The sequence below is a fragment of the Saccoglossus kowalevskii genome, chromosome 15 (assembly GCF_978046115.1).
Source record: "Saccoglossus kowalevskii chromosome 15, keSacKowa6.1, whole genome shotgun sequence".
Lineage (NCBI taxonomy): Eukaryota > Metazoa > Hemichordata > Enteropneusta > Harrimaniidae > Saccoglossus > Saccoglossus kowalevskii.
Window position 1 is genome coordinate 6,996,942 of NC_140655.1, and position 17,020 is coordinate 7,013,961.

Consider the following 17,020-nt stretch of genomic DNA (forward strand, 5'->3'; position numbering starts at 1 on the left):
TTAGGTTAGGAGTCTGATAACACACCAAATAAAGAATTCTTTTGCATATGGCAAACAAAATATGGAAATAATTTGCATATGACAAACCAAATATGGAAATCATTTGCATATGGCAAACCAAATATGGAAATAATTTGCATATGACAAACCAAATATGGAAATCATTTGCATATGGTAAACCAAATATGGAAATCATTTGCATATGGCAAACCAAATATGAAAATTATGCTTGTATAATATTATTTATATAGCCAAGTATCAATGTGTAATTCTCATCATTATATTGAAGCATGCACATCATGCTTGTGGTAAATAATTTTGCAAAATAAAAAATATGATGTCATCAAAGCAATGCATGTATTTTTATGTACAAAATATGCTATTTGCCCAATATCACTAACGTGAATGGATGTATTTTTTGAATATACACTTTGCCTTGGTTTTTCTAGAAAAAAACTACAAGAGGGAGCACTGCAATTCAGCGCCGCCACCAAGTGGGGGAGATAGGGTTATCCCTACCAGTTTGTGGAGTTTTTGATAATTCTAAGTTAAAATGGAACATTCTATGGCTTCCTTGGTGCCAAAATTACTATCAGCCAGGTCACAGTTGAAGACTGTGACTACATGTGATCCCTGGTCAATCAGAATTTTATGGTTGCCAGACGATCTGCTACCCAGGGCAAGGGGGTGCATGGCCATGGCATGAGGGCGCTGTGCCCTGTTCCCTTGTTTAAAAATATTCCTGACTTTGTATGGATGTTGTTATGAACTTTATTAGCATAATTAGCATATTTTTACATCAAACATATCATTGCGATGTGTTACCATTTTTTTGATTTTTACTTATTTTATCCAGGGTCTAGTAATCCATGTGCCACAAAGGAGTGTAATTTTGGCGCCGTGTGTATCGTATCAACGGATGGAAATTCAGCGCGTTGTGTCTGCCCGAGTACGTGTGATGGGTCAGGTTCACCGGTGTGTGGTGATGATGGAAATGATTACACTAGTGAGTGTGAACTTCGAAAGATGACATGCCAGAAAAAAATTGATGTTAAATTGAAATTCCGGGGACCTTGTGGTAAGACGCTTTTCAATCTTAGAAATTATTTAATAATACCGTAATTGGTAAACAAATAATTTTGGAGCCATAAATGTATGTTCATTTTTATTGATTAGTGGGTAGGTACTTGGTGTTTATCATTGCCTTATAGACAGCAATTAGATGATTCTACAGTGTTCCATGCTCGTTATTTCGACAAGTAGTGTGAAAGCAGCTCATCTCAAAATTGTACATGGTACAAATGTACATGCTACTGTTGCCAATCACATTCAAATATTTAAAAATGTGCTTTCAGTACTTTAATGTATGTATATAAACTTTGAGTGGAATATACTGCAAGAAGAGCTGATCGCCTTTTTGTATCACCTGGCAAGTCCAAAATTCTGCTAGGCAAAGCATATTCAGAACAGAAAACAGCATGACGACAAAAACCCATTATGGGACCAGTATTGGTATTCTAAATAAGAAAGTGTTAGAATGAGGAATGCCATCTAGATTTGGAATTGTGTAGTGCTTGTGTCTACTAGATCAACATAACACTTATCATGTAGCAATACAACAAACGTATATGAACAACACTCAATAGTAACATTATAAATTTTGTGGGCTGACCTTTGACCTATAGCCATATAGCCAACATGTGTGATAGACATTCTGCAGAGCAGGGTCTTCAGAATTGTATTTTTGAGACAAACCATGTTTAAAATGCCTTTGTCTCATTAAAACTATATCATGACACTTTCAAGGGCAGGTAAGGCATTCAGAAAAGTATCTTTGTGGTCTTTGTGAATTTTCAGCCCTGAATCTACATCTGTCGTCATGGCAATTGTTTCTTCAATTTTTAAAATGTATGAAAACAGAAAATTTCAAGATCTGCTTGCTGAAACACCAAATTAAATTCTGATGATTCCAGGCGATGTCAGTATGTTGCATTCTTTACATGTATTTCATTTCTAAATCTGTTTTATCTAGATCCATGTGTCACTTTGGACTGTAAGAAAGGCACAGTGTGTAAACTCGAAGACGACAGACAACCAAAATGTCGATGCAAAGATAAATGTACTGAAGAAATTAAACCTGTTTGCGGTAGTAATGGAGAAACGTACGACAATGAGTGTCTATTGCACAGACAAGCTTGTGTCACTGGACGAGAGATAAGAGTCATCAGTGACGCTGCATGCAGCCCACGTAATAGTAAGTTGTATCATGTGACTTTTACTGATTTTGATGTACACCTGTGTCATCATACGGTAATGACTTTAGGTACCACTACAATTATTCTTCATACTTGTTAATGGGCATGTAATAGCTAGACACACCAGTAGGCTGATTGTGAAGCAAACAATAATTGTGTTGGCTGTTGCCATGGGAACAGTCAAATTTAGAGCAACTACACAAATTCTACTTTGTCTCTCGTATCCATGGTAATGACTGGCTATTTTTTTCTTTCAGACCCTTGTACTGATGTGGATTGTAAATTTGGAAGTTGTGAAGTTAATCAAAATGGTGAGACCTCATGTTTGTGCCGAATTGAGTGTGCCGATATCTACGCCCCAGTGTGCGGCAGTAATGACATCACATATAATAATGAATGTGAATTGCAAAAGCAGAAGTGTGAACAAAAAGAGGATATAACTAAGAAAAAAGACGGTCCATGTGGTAAGTACCAGTTCTTTCTGTCCTTGGATCTTTATTTGGTAAATTTTCACCTGTCTAACTGCCATAAATGGTCATTATTTACATATAATTTGGTTTACAACTACATGTATATGTAAAATATCAATTCTTGTCAAACTACCGGGGGTATCTGCATTATTATTACAAGTCATATTAAGACTAGAAATCACATGACACACCAAATATGAAAATCATTTGCCTATGATGCCAAATATAGAGCTTATTTGCATATGACACCAAATATGGAGCTTATTTGCATATGACACCAAATATGGAGCTTATTTGCATATGACACCAAATATGGAGCTTATTTGCATATGACACCAAATATGGAGCTTATTTGCGTATGACACCAAATATGGAGCTTGTTTGCATATGACACCAAATATGGAACTTGTTTGCATATGACACCAAATATGGAGCTTGTTTGCATATGACACCAAATATGGAGCTTATTTGCATATGACACCAAAGTTATTTGCATCTAATGAGGTATAAATTTTGCATGTTTTTATTTGAATTTGTCCAAAATGTGTGTTTTTCTTTTCTTCCAAAAAATAGGTGACATGACCAGAAAAGCTTGCAAAAAATTCCAGTGTGATTATGGTGCCACATGTGCATTAAATGAGCGTGGTGAGCCATACTGTGACTGCGAACTTGGTTGTAATGATGAATATGATCCAGTCTGCGGTTCAGATGGCATGACTTACAGTAATATATGCCAGCTTAATGTTGCATCATGTCAGCAACAAAAAGAAATTCTGGTCATTGTGGAGACAGCATGCAGTAAGTTGACAGTCTTATCTTGTGTAGTCACTACTTGTGTACAGCAGTTTTTGTTTCCCTTTGGGTGTCGTCATTAATTCCACCAAATTGTTAGCGCAACAGTCAACATATTGTAAATATATATGTATTTTTTGATCATTTCTTGATGAAATTGCCGACATGATCAACATTTTTCAAAAAAAAATTTGTTTTCTGTGAATGGTGAAAAAAACAATTTTTCTATTCAATATATTAGATACAGGTACATAGACTTACAGTAGTGTGAAAGTTGTTGGTGGAAACACATGTATGGATAAATAAATGGATAAATTTGTTATGGAAATTTATAAGAAATTTGCCATGGAAAGCTGTCATGCTTATGAATCTAAAGATTATGCTTACTGAACCCATAACCCACGAGTCTGTATACGTTAACGTATTGTGATTGGTCAGGTTGTTTCCAACCGCATTTTAAATTTATAAATATTTGATATAAAAGGATTTTCATGCCTTCATGAAATTCACTGTAACTACATGATTGACTTACAGATGATTGTGAAAGAATAGATTGTCAGTTTGGATCGATATGTGATGCAAACGGTGCACGGGGTGCAACCTGCGTATGTCCAAACGGCTGCATTCAAGTCTATGCCCCTGTATGCGGTTCAGACGGTAATACGTATAACAACGAGTGTGAACTCAAAGTGCAGACATGTCAGATGCAGAAGATGATTGAAGTGGTTGCTCAAGGTCCTTGCGGTAAGATTCCTATATAATACTGTCAGGGCATTTGTGAAGATTAAATTTCATGAACGTCTTGCTTCTGTGAAATTACAATCTTTGGATAATATCTATGTGTTTCATTGTCATTGCATGTAATTAAGTAACAAACTAACTGACTTTTCAGGTTGTCTTCTCCACAAACTTTCATTCCATTCCAGTAACAATATTATAGGTATATTATATATGGGTATATTGCTTCTCACTTCATAAACTATCCCGACAAATTAGAATTTAGGCAGAATTTGTCAACCAGTTAGAGCATTCTAAATTAGAAAGCAGTCTGTAAAACAAGTTCTGATTGGTTGATGATCAAATGACAACTGAATTTGATAAGATAGTCAAGTCTGCGGCAAAATACGCTGGCGTCCAAAATGATTATGTCTTTTGTCTGCATCAGATTTCAATCAGATTGGTAAATTCTGTAACAGTCAATTAGACGAGAACATTACAACTCCATTATCAGTTCTCTAAATTACCGCAATTTCACTCAAAAATTGTTTGTTCGGAAGCCTAATCAAGTAAAATTTGTCTTTGCTTGGGAGTTTCAAACTAGTAACTTATAAACGAAATGACGACTACAGAAGTATTATTTAGAAATGCATCTTGTTTGTTTCTTGGTAAAACAGTGAAATGATAGCCGTTCTTTCAATTCCTTCGCAGCAGATACTTTTATTAACCGTAGATTACTAACCACAGGTCAGTATCTGTATTGAGTATGGTTATATGGTCCTCTCATAATGCCCTGTAATAGCATGATGGGTGAATACGGTGACAATATTGTGTCTGCATATTGCCCTAGTAGTCGTATAATGACCAGTAGGAGCATGGTACTACTGATTTGAATTTATATTGACCTTGACCTTGCATACAATGTTAAGATAATGCTCTCTCTGTGGTAGTGTACTACCATCCTATATGGCTTTATTGCCATGTTTCATTTGTATAATGACCTGTAGAAGTGTGATAACACCCAGCTTGTGTTTCTTCCCTGTAATGCCCTTCAATATTGTTGATTGGAGAATGCATTCATCCGATATGGCAATATAATGTATATAATGTCCTGTAATATTGATAATAATATAATACTTCATTATTTGTTCCAGTAACTCAATCATCTGTGTTGTATATAATGTTGTTAATTTCCAGACACCAGATGTTCATTGCATCCGCTTCAAACCATGATAATTCTCCTACCATGCCTTGTCATGACTTTTCCATACCCCTCTAATGTTTATTTTTTGAAATTATTCCTTCAGACACCTTATGGTAAAAAAGATCAATACAGTTTCATAAAATACTTTGTAAATTACTGATAGTTTGCAGATAGATTGCATTGGAAATCAAAAACATCATACATTAAGTTTTATGCTTTAATGTTTTGTATACATGTCAACATGAAGCCGACTGCATTTGTGAAACTGTATTGAGCTCCCACCTTCTTTCATTTCGTTATTTTAACCCAGAAATTATATCATCTTTACTTCTCCTTCTGTTGCATGACATCATTCCATCACAGAACCCAGTGACCAATCAGGTCAGTTCCACAATATCAACAAACTATTTGCACTGCTGTGTCTTGATGAGCGCCCTCTATCACTTGATGTTGCTTTTATAATGTTCATTTGTTTTTATTTCTTAACTGGTTGTTTGTTTTATACTGGCTTTTCACTACTGATTTTGAAGCTAAGATCACAGTTACACCTGTCAAATGTAGTTCAATGCACTGAAAAAACAAGCTTGAGAAACACTCATTCAATAGACCACTTCCCCGGAAGTAGCGAGACTGAGGTGCAAGCAAGATGCCTGCTTTCGTAATGACGACAAATACATGTTAGACTGCTGGTATTTGGTGCATTGCAGGTACATGTAAAACACTGTATACTCAACCATTTGGGAAAGTGGTCTATGATTGTCATTCAATTGCCAATTCCCATACAAACAAAAGATTTTTATGTTGAGTACATTGAGGTCAGTATCACTAAAATCCTAGTTTGATAGAATTCTTTCTGCAAAGCTGAAATGCAATTTAGACCATTGGTTTAGGTTCCCGAGATAGACAGAAAAGTTTGTTTTCTGCTCTATTCTTGCTCACTGATCACCTGTTACTGTTTCGTCTTGCTATGTAGAGAAGAATCCAAATTAATACACATAGCTTAATAGAAGCTGAATACAATTAGAGTTAGGATTGAGCAATGCCAACACTATCATGAACACACACGTATCCTGGCATTCTCTGGTATCCTAGTAATTGCACTGTGTCCAGTATTTGTGGTGAGAGTGCAGCTAACATACATACATACTTTTTATTTTCAGTGAAACTTTTCCAAACTTATAAAAAAAAGTGGTAATTCTTTGACTCAAAAAAATAACAGGATGTCTGTTTGTCTTTGTCAGCAACACTGTGACCTCTACTGTCTTTCAATCCATTATTAACCCATTATCATTTACTTCTCCTTCTGTTGCATGACATCATTCCATCACAGAACCCAGTGACCAATCAGGTCAGTTTCTTCAACAACTTCTTGCACTGCTGTGACTTGTTGAGCGCCCTCTATAACCCGATGCCACTTGTGTAATCTGCTTTTGTTTTTATATGTCACTGGTTGCTGCTGATCACTTTCTCATTAATTTTGAAGCTGGATTGTTTAGGTCGATTGTTATTTGCCTGTTTTTTGAAGAACAGCATTTTGGACTATTGTAATTCAAATAAACAAACAAAATTTATAGAAATTGCAGAGGGCAGTATAACAGAAACTTCAAAGATAGCTGAATCACATTGAACAGCCAAGTTGTGCACTTCATGATGTGTTCATTGCTACATGATATATGCGCTCCCTCCTCTGCTCACAAAAAATACACAACAACAATGAAAAAGATTGCACTTGTTTATACACACAATCACCAGCTGTTCTTCTCGCTATCATTTCTTCTCACTGGGCGGTGGAAAATCAATACCAATACACACAGTTCATTTGATCTATTTGATTTGATTTGAATTGTGGATTCAGTATTTTACAGAGTGTATTACATATTTGCTTTATTAGTAGCGCATACATTTACATAATTTACAGGAATATTTCTATTAGCAAAATAATTCGATTTGATTTATTCTTTATACAATTTTTGGCTTATAAGTGCTTCTAACAGAGATGTGTTTTTAATAGATTAAGTATGATTTGCGGTTATTTGCAAGATGATTTAATCAAAATACTGGAATTCCAAAACTGCACTTAACTAAATTTTGTGAATGAATCATGCATTACAAAAACTATCACGAATTCCTATATATACTGCCACATAATAGCGCCTTTGTTAATAGCACTGTATTTGGTATTTGTGGTGATGTCTTTGCACGCAGCAACTGTTTTCTGCTTTTATAAAATTCAACTTCGTCTTGAATATTTTCATTTCCAGATCTCTGTACGCAAGTTAGATGTGATTACGGTGCGATATGCGATCGGGGTAGATGCGTCTGTCCACTCGTTTGCCCAATGATATACAGTCCGCTGTGCGGCAGTGATGAGATGACATACTCGAATGAGTGTGAAATGAAAGTAGCATCGTGTCAAGAAAAGCGTGACATTTACATCATGAGTGAAGGCGAATGCGGTAAGATTTAGTCAAACATTATTGGAGGAATGACTAGGAACTCACTGTGGTCACATTCCGTCTGTTGCATTGTACCGTTTTAATAAAAGTTGCAGCTTCTAATACAGATTTTACAATATATGTAGTGGTAACACTAATGTTGAATTTTTACCAGTTTTAGAATTATTAAGCAAACTGCTGTATTATTAGTTATTAAAAATATAATATAATTTAGTTTGTGTGTACAGCTGCTGTTTTGAATCATTTGTTATAATAAATTTTTTGTCACTTTCATAAAATTCAATATTGTGATATTGGTGTTTGTTCTGAAAATGACAAGGCTGTCTTTTGTTTTAAAAAATAATCGGGAAAGTTGTCGGAGATTGATTATTGTAATTTATAATTTGTTTCTCAGTACAATCTAAGATGTATAAATGATATCTATAATTTTTTTCAGAATCTGACGAAATTTCTGGTTCCGGATCTGGGGATATGCCAGACGAAGAGGACTCAATGGAAGTTGGTTCTGGTGCTATGGAATGTGACGAGACAACATGTCGTTATGGTGGTGCGTGTATCTACGATGTGGATGACTCAGTAACATGCTCTTGCGATATGGTATGCCCAGCATTGAGGTCACCTGTGTGCGGTTCCGACGGCATTACGTACAGCAATGACTGTGAGTTGAAGTTAGCGATGTGTCAGCAACAGAAATGGATTGGCATTGAAACATGTGAAGGTAAGGTTGTCCTCAAATTCTACTCTTTATTACTTCACAACTTTAAAATGACTTAATCTTTAAATTAAAGGATTTGTATAATGCTGTGTGATCTTTTCTCATTCTGTAAAAGAATAGCTTCTATTTCTTTGGAAATTATATTTCATGTTTGATATTGTGAATAGCATATTTATACAGTAATATTAATAAATAATATAGAGTTTATTAGTCAACATCAACAGATTTTCCAAAATTAGTCTGGACGCTGTTCAAAGTGCTTCTGCTAAAATGACTTTATTTCTGACTGTTATCTCTGTTATTATCAGATGTGGAGATGGAACCATGTGATGGAGAGCTTCCTCTCACAGACGCCGACACTGGGAAAGAGTACTTCTGTGGAGAGGGACCAAACCACAGTGAATGCCCAGCGGGAAGTTACTGCCACATACATCCTACAGGATCTTTCGCCAAATGTTGTAAAGGTAGGATAATTAATGGTATGGACTGGCAGGTGTGGTAGCGATGCCTGGTATCAACTAAATTATGTTTTATTAGATATTACATTTATCTAATGTTTAATATACTATAAATTTGCAGCTAGAAAGCATTTCTAATATAAATTTGTGTATTTGGTTTCAATGTTGCAACCACATTGTAGTGTTTTGTCATTCATGCAGTGGAGTTGTGCCAGTGTGTACAACTGTGTGTGTGTGGCTGTGCCAGTGTGTCTGTGTCTGTGGCTGGGGCAGTTTGTGGTGGCATTCCAGTATGTGTGAGACTGCCAGTATGTGCTGGCATGCCAGTGTGTGAAACTGTGCAGATAACATGTGGGACTGTGTTGATAATGTGTGAAATTGTGCAGATAACATGTGGGACTGTGCCAATAACGTGTGAAACTGTGAAGATAACATGTGGGACTGTGCCAATAACGTGTGAAACTGTGCAGATAACATGAGGGACTGTGCCAACAATGTGTGAAATTGTGCAGATAACATGTGGGACTGTGCCAATAACGTGTGAAACTGTGAAGATAACATGTGGGACTGTGCCAATAATGTGTGAAACTGTGAAGATAACATGTGGGACTGTGCCAATAACGTGTGTAACTGTGCAGATAACATGTGGGACTGTGCCAATAATGTGTGAAACTGTGAAGATAACATGTGGGACTGTGCCAATAACGTGTGAAACTGTGCAGATAACATGTGGGACTGTGCCAATAACGTGTGAAACTGTGCAGTTAACATGTGGGACTGTGCCAATAATGTGTGAAACTGTGAAGATAACATGTGGGACTGTGCCAATAACGTGTGAAACTGTGCAGATAACATGTGGGACTGTGCCAATAACGTGTGAAACTGTGCAGTTAACATGTGGGACTGTGCCAATAATGTGTGAAACTGTGAAGATAACATGTGGGACTGTGCCAATAATGTGTGAAACTGTGAAGATAACATGTGGGACTGTGCCAATAATGTGTGAAACTGTGAAGATAACATGTGGGACTGTGCCAATAACGTGTGAAACTGTGCAGATAACATGTGGGACTGTGCCAATAATGTGTGAAACTGTGAAGATAACATGTGGGACTGTGCCAATAACGTGTGAAACTGTGCAGATAACATGTGGGACTGTGCCAATAATGTGTGAAACTGTGAAGATAACATGTGGGACTGTGCCAATAATGTGTGAAACTGTGAAGATAACATGTGGGACTGTGCCAATAACGTGTGAAACTGTGCAGATAACATGTGGGACTGTGCCAATAACGTGTGAAACTGTGCAGATAACATGTGGGACTGTGCCAATAACGTGTGAAACTGTGAAGATAACATGTGAGACTGTGCCAATAATGTGTGAAACTGTGAAGATAACATGTGGGACTGTGCCAATAATGTGTGAAACTGTGAAGATAACATGTGGGACTGTGCCAATAATGTGTGAAACTGTGAAGATAACATGTGGGACTGTGCCAATAACGTGTGAAACTGTGCAGATAACATGTGGGACTGTGCCAATAACGTGTGAAACTGTGCAGATAACATGTGGGACTGTGCCAATAATGTGTGGAACTGTGAAGATAACATGTGGGACTGTGCCAATAACGTGTGAAACTGTGCAAATAACATGTGGGACTGTGCCAGTAACGTGTGAAACTGTGCAGTTAACATGTGGGACTGTGCCAATAATGTGTGAAACTGTGAAGATAACATGTGGGACTGTGCCAGTAATGTGTGAAACTGTGAAGATAACATGTGGGACTGTGCCAATAATGTGTGAAACTGTGAAGATAACATGTGGGACTGTGCCAATAATGTGTGAAATTGTGCAGATAACATGTGGGACTGTGCCAATAACGTGTGAAATTGTGCAGATAACTTGTGGGACTTTGATGATTACTTATGGGATTGTGCAAATAACGTGTGGGACTGTGCAAATAATGTGTGGGACTGTGCAAATAACATGTGGGATTGTGCAAATAACGTGTGGGACTGCAAATAACGTGTGGGACTGTGCAAATAACATGTGGAACTGTGCTGATTACTTGTGGGACTATGATAATAACGTGTTGGACTGTGCAAATAATGTGTGGGACTGTGCAAATAACGTGTGGGACTGTGCAAATAACGTGTGGAACTATGATAATAATGTGTGGGACTGTGCAAATAACGTGTGGGACTGCAAATAACGTGTGGGACTATGAAAATAATGTGTGGGACTGCAAATAATGTGTGGGACTGCAAATAATGTGTGGGACTGTGCAAATAACGTGTGGGACTGCGAATAATGTGTGGGACTGTGCAAATAACGTGTGGTACTGCAAATAACAGGTGGGGTTGTGTGTATAATGTGTGGGACTGTGCAAATAATGTGTGGGACTGTGCAAATAATGTGTGGGACTGCAAATAACGTGTGGGACTGTGCAAATAACGTGTGGGACTGTGCAAATGATGTGTGGGACTGTGCAAATAACGTGTGGGACTGCAAATAACGTGTGGGACTGTGCAAAATAACATGTGGGACTGTGCTGATAACTTGTGGGACTATGATAATAACATGTTGGACTGTGCAAATAATGTGTGGGACTGTGCAAATAACGTGTGGGACTGTGCAAATAACGTGTGGGACTGTGCAAATAACGTGTGGGACTGCAAATAACGTCTTGGACTGTGCAAATAACGTGTGGGACTGTGCAAATAACGTGTGGAACTATGATAATAACGTGTGGGACTGTGCAAATAACGTGTGGGACTGTGCAAATAACGTGTGGGACTATGAAAATAATGTGTGGGACTGCAAATAATGTGTGGGACTGTGCAAATAACGTGTGGGACTGTGCGAATAATGTGTGGGACTGTGCAAATAACGTGTGGGACTGCAAATAACAGGTGGAATTGTGTGTATAATGTGTGGGACTGTGCAAATAATGTGTGGAACTGTGCAAATAATGTGTGGGACTGCAAATAACGTGTGGGACTGTGCAAATAATGTGTGGAACTGTGCAAATAATGTGTGGGACTGCAAATAACGTGTGGGACTGTGCAAATAACGTGTGGGACTGTGCAAATAACGTGTGGGACTGTGCAAATGATGTGTGGGACTGTGCAAATAACGTGTGGGACTGCAAATAACGTGTTGGACTGTGCAAATAGCGTGTGGTACTGTGCAAATAACGTGTGGAACTATGATAATAACGTGTGGGACTGTGCAAATAACGTGTGGGACTGTGCAAATAACGTATGGGACTATGAAAATAATGTGTGGGACTGCAAATAATGTGTGGGACTGTGCAAATAACGTGTGGGACTGTGCGAATAATGTGTGGGACTGTACAAATAACGTGTGGGACTGCAAATAACAGGTGGGGTTGTGTGTATAATGTGTGGGACTGTGCAAATAATGTGTGGGACTGTGCAAATAACGTGTGGGACTGTGCAAATGATGTGTGGGACTGTGCAAATAACGTGTGGGACTGCAAATAACGTGTTGGACTGTGCAACTAGCGTGTGGGACTGTGCAAATAGCGTGTGGGACTGTGCAAATAGCGTGTCGGACTGTGCAAATAACGTGTGGAACTATGATAATAACGTGTGGGACTGTGCAAATAACGTGTGGGACTGTGCAAATAACGTGTGGGGCTATGAAAATAATGTGTGGGACTGCAAATAATGTGTGGGACTGTGCAAATAACGTGTGGGACTGTGCGAATAATGTGTGGGACTGTGCAAATAACGTGTGGGACTGCAAATAACAGGTGGGGTTGTGTGTATAATGTGTGGGACTGTGCAAATAATGTGTGGGACTGTGCAAATAATGTGTGGGACTGCAAATAACGTGTGGGACTGTGCAAATAATGTGTGGGGCTGCAAATAACGTGTGGGACTGTGCAAATAACGTGTGGGACTGTGCAAATAACGTGTGGGACTGTGCAAATAACGTGTGGGACTGTGCAAATAACGTGTGGGACTGTGCAAATAACAGGTGGGGTTGTGTGTATAATGTGTGGACGGTGCTGGTAACGTGGAGGACGGTGTCGATAATGTGTGGGATGGTGCCGGTAACGTGTGGGCCTGTGCCGATCATGTGTGGGCCTGTACCAGAAATGTGTGGGACTGTGCCGATAATGTGTGGGACTCTGCCATTAATGTATGGGACTGTGCAGGTAATGTGTGGGACTGTGCAGTGCAGGTAATGTGTGGGACTGTGCTGGTAATGTGTGGGACAGTGCCAGAAACATGTGGAACTGTGCCAGAATATGCTATTAATGTGGGAGATTCTGACAGTGTGTTTCAAAGTATGCATTTGAATCCCAAAGTATAGAGATGTTGTCATATTATCATATTCTCGACCGTGTGACGTTTGGGTATAATACAACAACAAAACCAATCTAGGATGTTATTCACATGTAAACAAATCTGTGTTCATAACCTTAAATTTGATAGTTCAACTTAATAAGTAAGGTCAATTTAGGCACTTATATTTTTACCAATGTGTTTAATCGCACCCCATAGATTTCCATAGTGAAATCAAAATGTGTGATGCCAGTCTGCGGTTGAGAATATATAATACAAATATTTACACTCACAATAGGTTCTATAAAGATCAATGGTTTCTAACGCTATGATGTCTGTTAACTCTAGTGATCTGCATATTTCTAGAATTGTGAAATTTTTGCTGTTTAGTGGCGTGTCCTGCACTCCTGCCGAGTTCTGCCAAGAATTGAGAATGCCTGCATCTGAATTTAGTTTGAAATCTGAAAGCAACTGTTGTTTAAAATACCACCAACCAATCAAAGATTTCATTGCTGTGATCCATATTCTCTGATTGGCTATTTCAGAAATGTAATTCTCAAATAGATGAAGTATCACTGTATTTGTCTATGTATGTATGCATTTACATAATCTCTTTAGCATTGCATAATACATAAAATGCAACCAAAACAGTATTTGTTTGTTCTCTATTTATGATGGACTTTGAATATAGCAAACTCAGTACCTTACACGTATTTACCATCAGCTGTTGCTGGGAAGATTCAGTAAATTTCAGATAATTTAAATTAATCGCACAGTGGCTCAAAATACTATGAAAAATGAATACAGCAACAATGCTTATCAGATTTTGAATGAATTGCTGCTACTTTGTGTATTTATGAATAACCCAGAGCACAATTCTCAAGCAAAAATGATCAAATGCATTTCGATTTTTCTCTGTTTATCAGGTGACAAATGGAGGAGCTGTTAGCTTTTGATTATTTTTGCGTGTTCTGGGTTGTTTCGTATTTCACTGACGTTTTACTAAATAGTATTCAATGGCACTGCTCATAGCTGCGATCACTCATGACTCTAAATTCCTAGAGAGAATAAAAAATCTGAGAGAAAGTTTTCACATAACATTATGGTTGTGTTTGTTTATTCGTTGTATGTTTTTTTGTTTTGTTTCGTTTTTTATAACAAAGCACTGTGTCTGTTTTCTGTTGTTCACACCTAATTACTTGTATATCACCTCAGCAGAACATCCCAGCACATATGTTCCATATTCATAATTTCCATGGTAACCATTTTACTCTGGTTCTAAATCTTGTGTTTCGATACCTGCATATATAGTGAGTACAGTGTAAACTCATTTTGGGTGTAAAATTGATACCAATCAACTATGTTACGCTGTATCAATGTATATGTTTATACTCATAATGTTGCTGTATTTTAATGTGGAAATCAAAATACAATATTTAAACAGTGTTTTAAATTCTGCTTCTTATGCATGTTATACTTGGTAATTTACATACTGGCTCATTTGCATATTGGCATTCTAAAAAAGTCTGTTATTGCGACCAATCATTTCAATGAACATTCATACGCAGATATCTTGTTTGTTTTTGGCAAAAGTGATGTCAGATTTCGAACTATGCAACGAAAAATTCATGGATGATTCATTGGAATAATATTACTTGCTGTTCTGCTGGGAGTGTTTCATGGACTCGCGTGTCATCACCTCTGTCCCTTGTCTCTAGAATCAAAAATGCATGTACTTACCAGGAGTTCATGGTGAAACTAACCACCTTTGTTTTTACCTCATACCCGAACCTCCGTCATTAACTAATGTCTTTTTCTACCTTTTTCTCACTGCATCCCATGATTCAACAGCAACAGGTTTGTGTGTTTCTTATCTCTTTACTCTTACATTTATTGATTGTCTGGGAATGTTTCATAATCAATCTTTAATCCTTGACCTTTTACCTTAACATTATTCCCCCTCTACCCTGAATTGTCATGTCCAGGCATTGTTTCATGTCATTTTCCCCCCTGTTATAATCCGATGTACATTGTTTTTGTTCCTCGTCAACTCCTATAAATAACTTACTTTCTCCTTACAAAAAAACAAAATACAAAACAAATGATGTTATTCATTCTAGAGGGCACTATTTAGTTTGATGGATATCTCAGTTTTTGATCAGACATCACCAGTAAAATGAATCTTTTTACTATTATAAAACAACAATCAAAGACTTGACAGATTTTATTTATTGCATGTTATTTTGATTACCACTTGGTTTACTCTTCTAGCCCCATGTCTAGAATGCTTTCCATTTGAGATTTTACTGTGTTTGCTTCGGAGAATTATTCTGACTGTGATAATTAGCCTCTAACAAGATTAGCGGATTATCTGGAAATGCATACTTATGTATAAGATTTATTATTAATTATTGAATCAAACCTATTATGTTAAGTTTGGATGGTGTTCTGTGAATATGCAAGGGAAAAGAAAATTACCATAATTGGTCGATTTTTGTTAAAGTGACCTTAGACCAAGCAACAAAAATGTCATTAAAATTGTGAGTTGTGAGTTGAGAACCATCACTGTATAGCATCGTATCTAAACCATTGTCAGGATTATCTGACAACCCCTTTTGTTTTTTTCAGAACAAATTGGTCAAAATTGTGAAGATTCCATGTTTGGTTGCTGTCCGGATGGTAAAACCCCAGCACAGGGGATCAACGACGCTGGCTGCCCAAGTAAGAAGAACAATTCACATCTATACTGGTCCTATTATGAGAGGCTGACACATTTATTCAAAAAAACAAAAACAAAAAAGTTGCCAATAGAAATTTCTCGTTTCAGTTGGATTATAAAATTTATATATATCCATAAAAATGAGTCGTGGGTTTTCTCGTGTCAATAGTAAATTTGTTTTCAAATAGTTTATTTTATCACTTAAGATGGCTAGCACTTATGCATTGCACATAGAAATACACTGTAGAACCAAGGCTTTGGAAGATCAATGCTTTTGAAATAAAACATGAGTATTTTACATGCGTGACTTTATTTATTATTTATTTAGGTTCTTGTGAGTGCAATGCACTTGGTTCTTATCAGTTGACCTGTAACCCACAGACCATGCAGTGTTCATGCAAACCTGGTGTTGGGGGACTCCGGTGCGACCGTTGCGAGCCAGGATACTGGGACTTCCGAGGGATACAGAGTGGCAACAGTGGATGTAGACGTAAGTTGTAAGCTTAGCTTAGCTTTGGTCTTTGCTGTGAAATGCCATGTACCATTTACCCTAGTGAAAGCACATCATCAATTACATATATTGTATGCAGAACTCGCACCTGTCATTTACCAAAGTTAGTAATACAGTGTATACCATACATGAGCCAATAAGGCAACTGTGGTTGTCTTTAAACCCCCAAGCCAGACATTCTCAACTGTTCCATATGGGGATATTTAACACATGTGATTCTTATTTGCTTATAAGTAAACATACATATTCCAGGGCCTCATTTGCTTATAAGTAAACATCAACATTCCAGGGCCTCATTTGCTTATAAGTAAACATACACATTGCAGGGCCTCATTTGCTTATATGTAAACATCAACATTCCAAGGCCTTATTTGCTTATAAGTAATCTTACACATTCCAGGGCCTC

At 37.4% G+C, this 17,020-nt stretch overlaps 1 protein-coding gene across 2 annotated transcripts in view; it reads left to right on the forward strand.

Annotated features, from left to right (window-relative positions):
* The window catches only part of LOC100378478 (agrin), a 108,705-nt gene that overhangs the window by 65,560 nt on the left and 26,125 nt on the right, over positions 1-17,020 (forward strand). For both annotated transcript variants that reach the window (XM_085508673.1, XM_085508674.1), the window contains exons 4-13: positions 857-1,078; positions 2,033-2,254; positions 2,513-2,719; positions 3,299-3,523; positions 4,052-4,261; positions 7,700-7,894; positions 8,331-8,612; positions 8,918-9,073; positions 16,013-16,105; positions 16,432-16,593. In XM_085508673.1, coding sequence (XP_085364799.1) covers positions 857-1,078; positions 2,033-2,254; positions 2,513-2,719; positions 3,299-3,523; positions 4,052-4,261; positions 7,700-7,894; positions 8,331-8,612; positions 8,918-9,073; positions 16,013-16,105; positions 16,432-16,593 — 1,974 coding nt within the window. The remainder of the gene's footprint in view (positions 1-856; positions 1,079-2,032; positions 2,255-2,512; positions 2,720-3,298; positions 3,524-4,051; positions 4,262-7,699; positions 7,895-8,330; positions 8,613-8,917; positions 9,074-16,012; positions 16,106-16,431; positions 16,594-17,020) is intronic.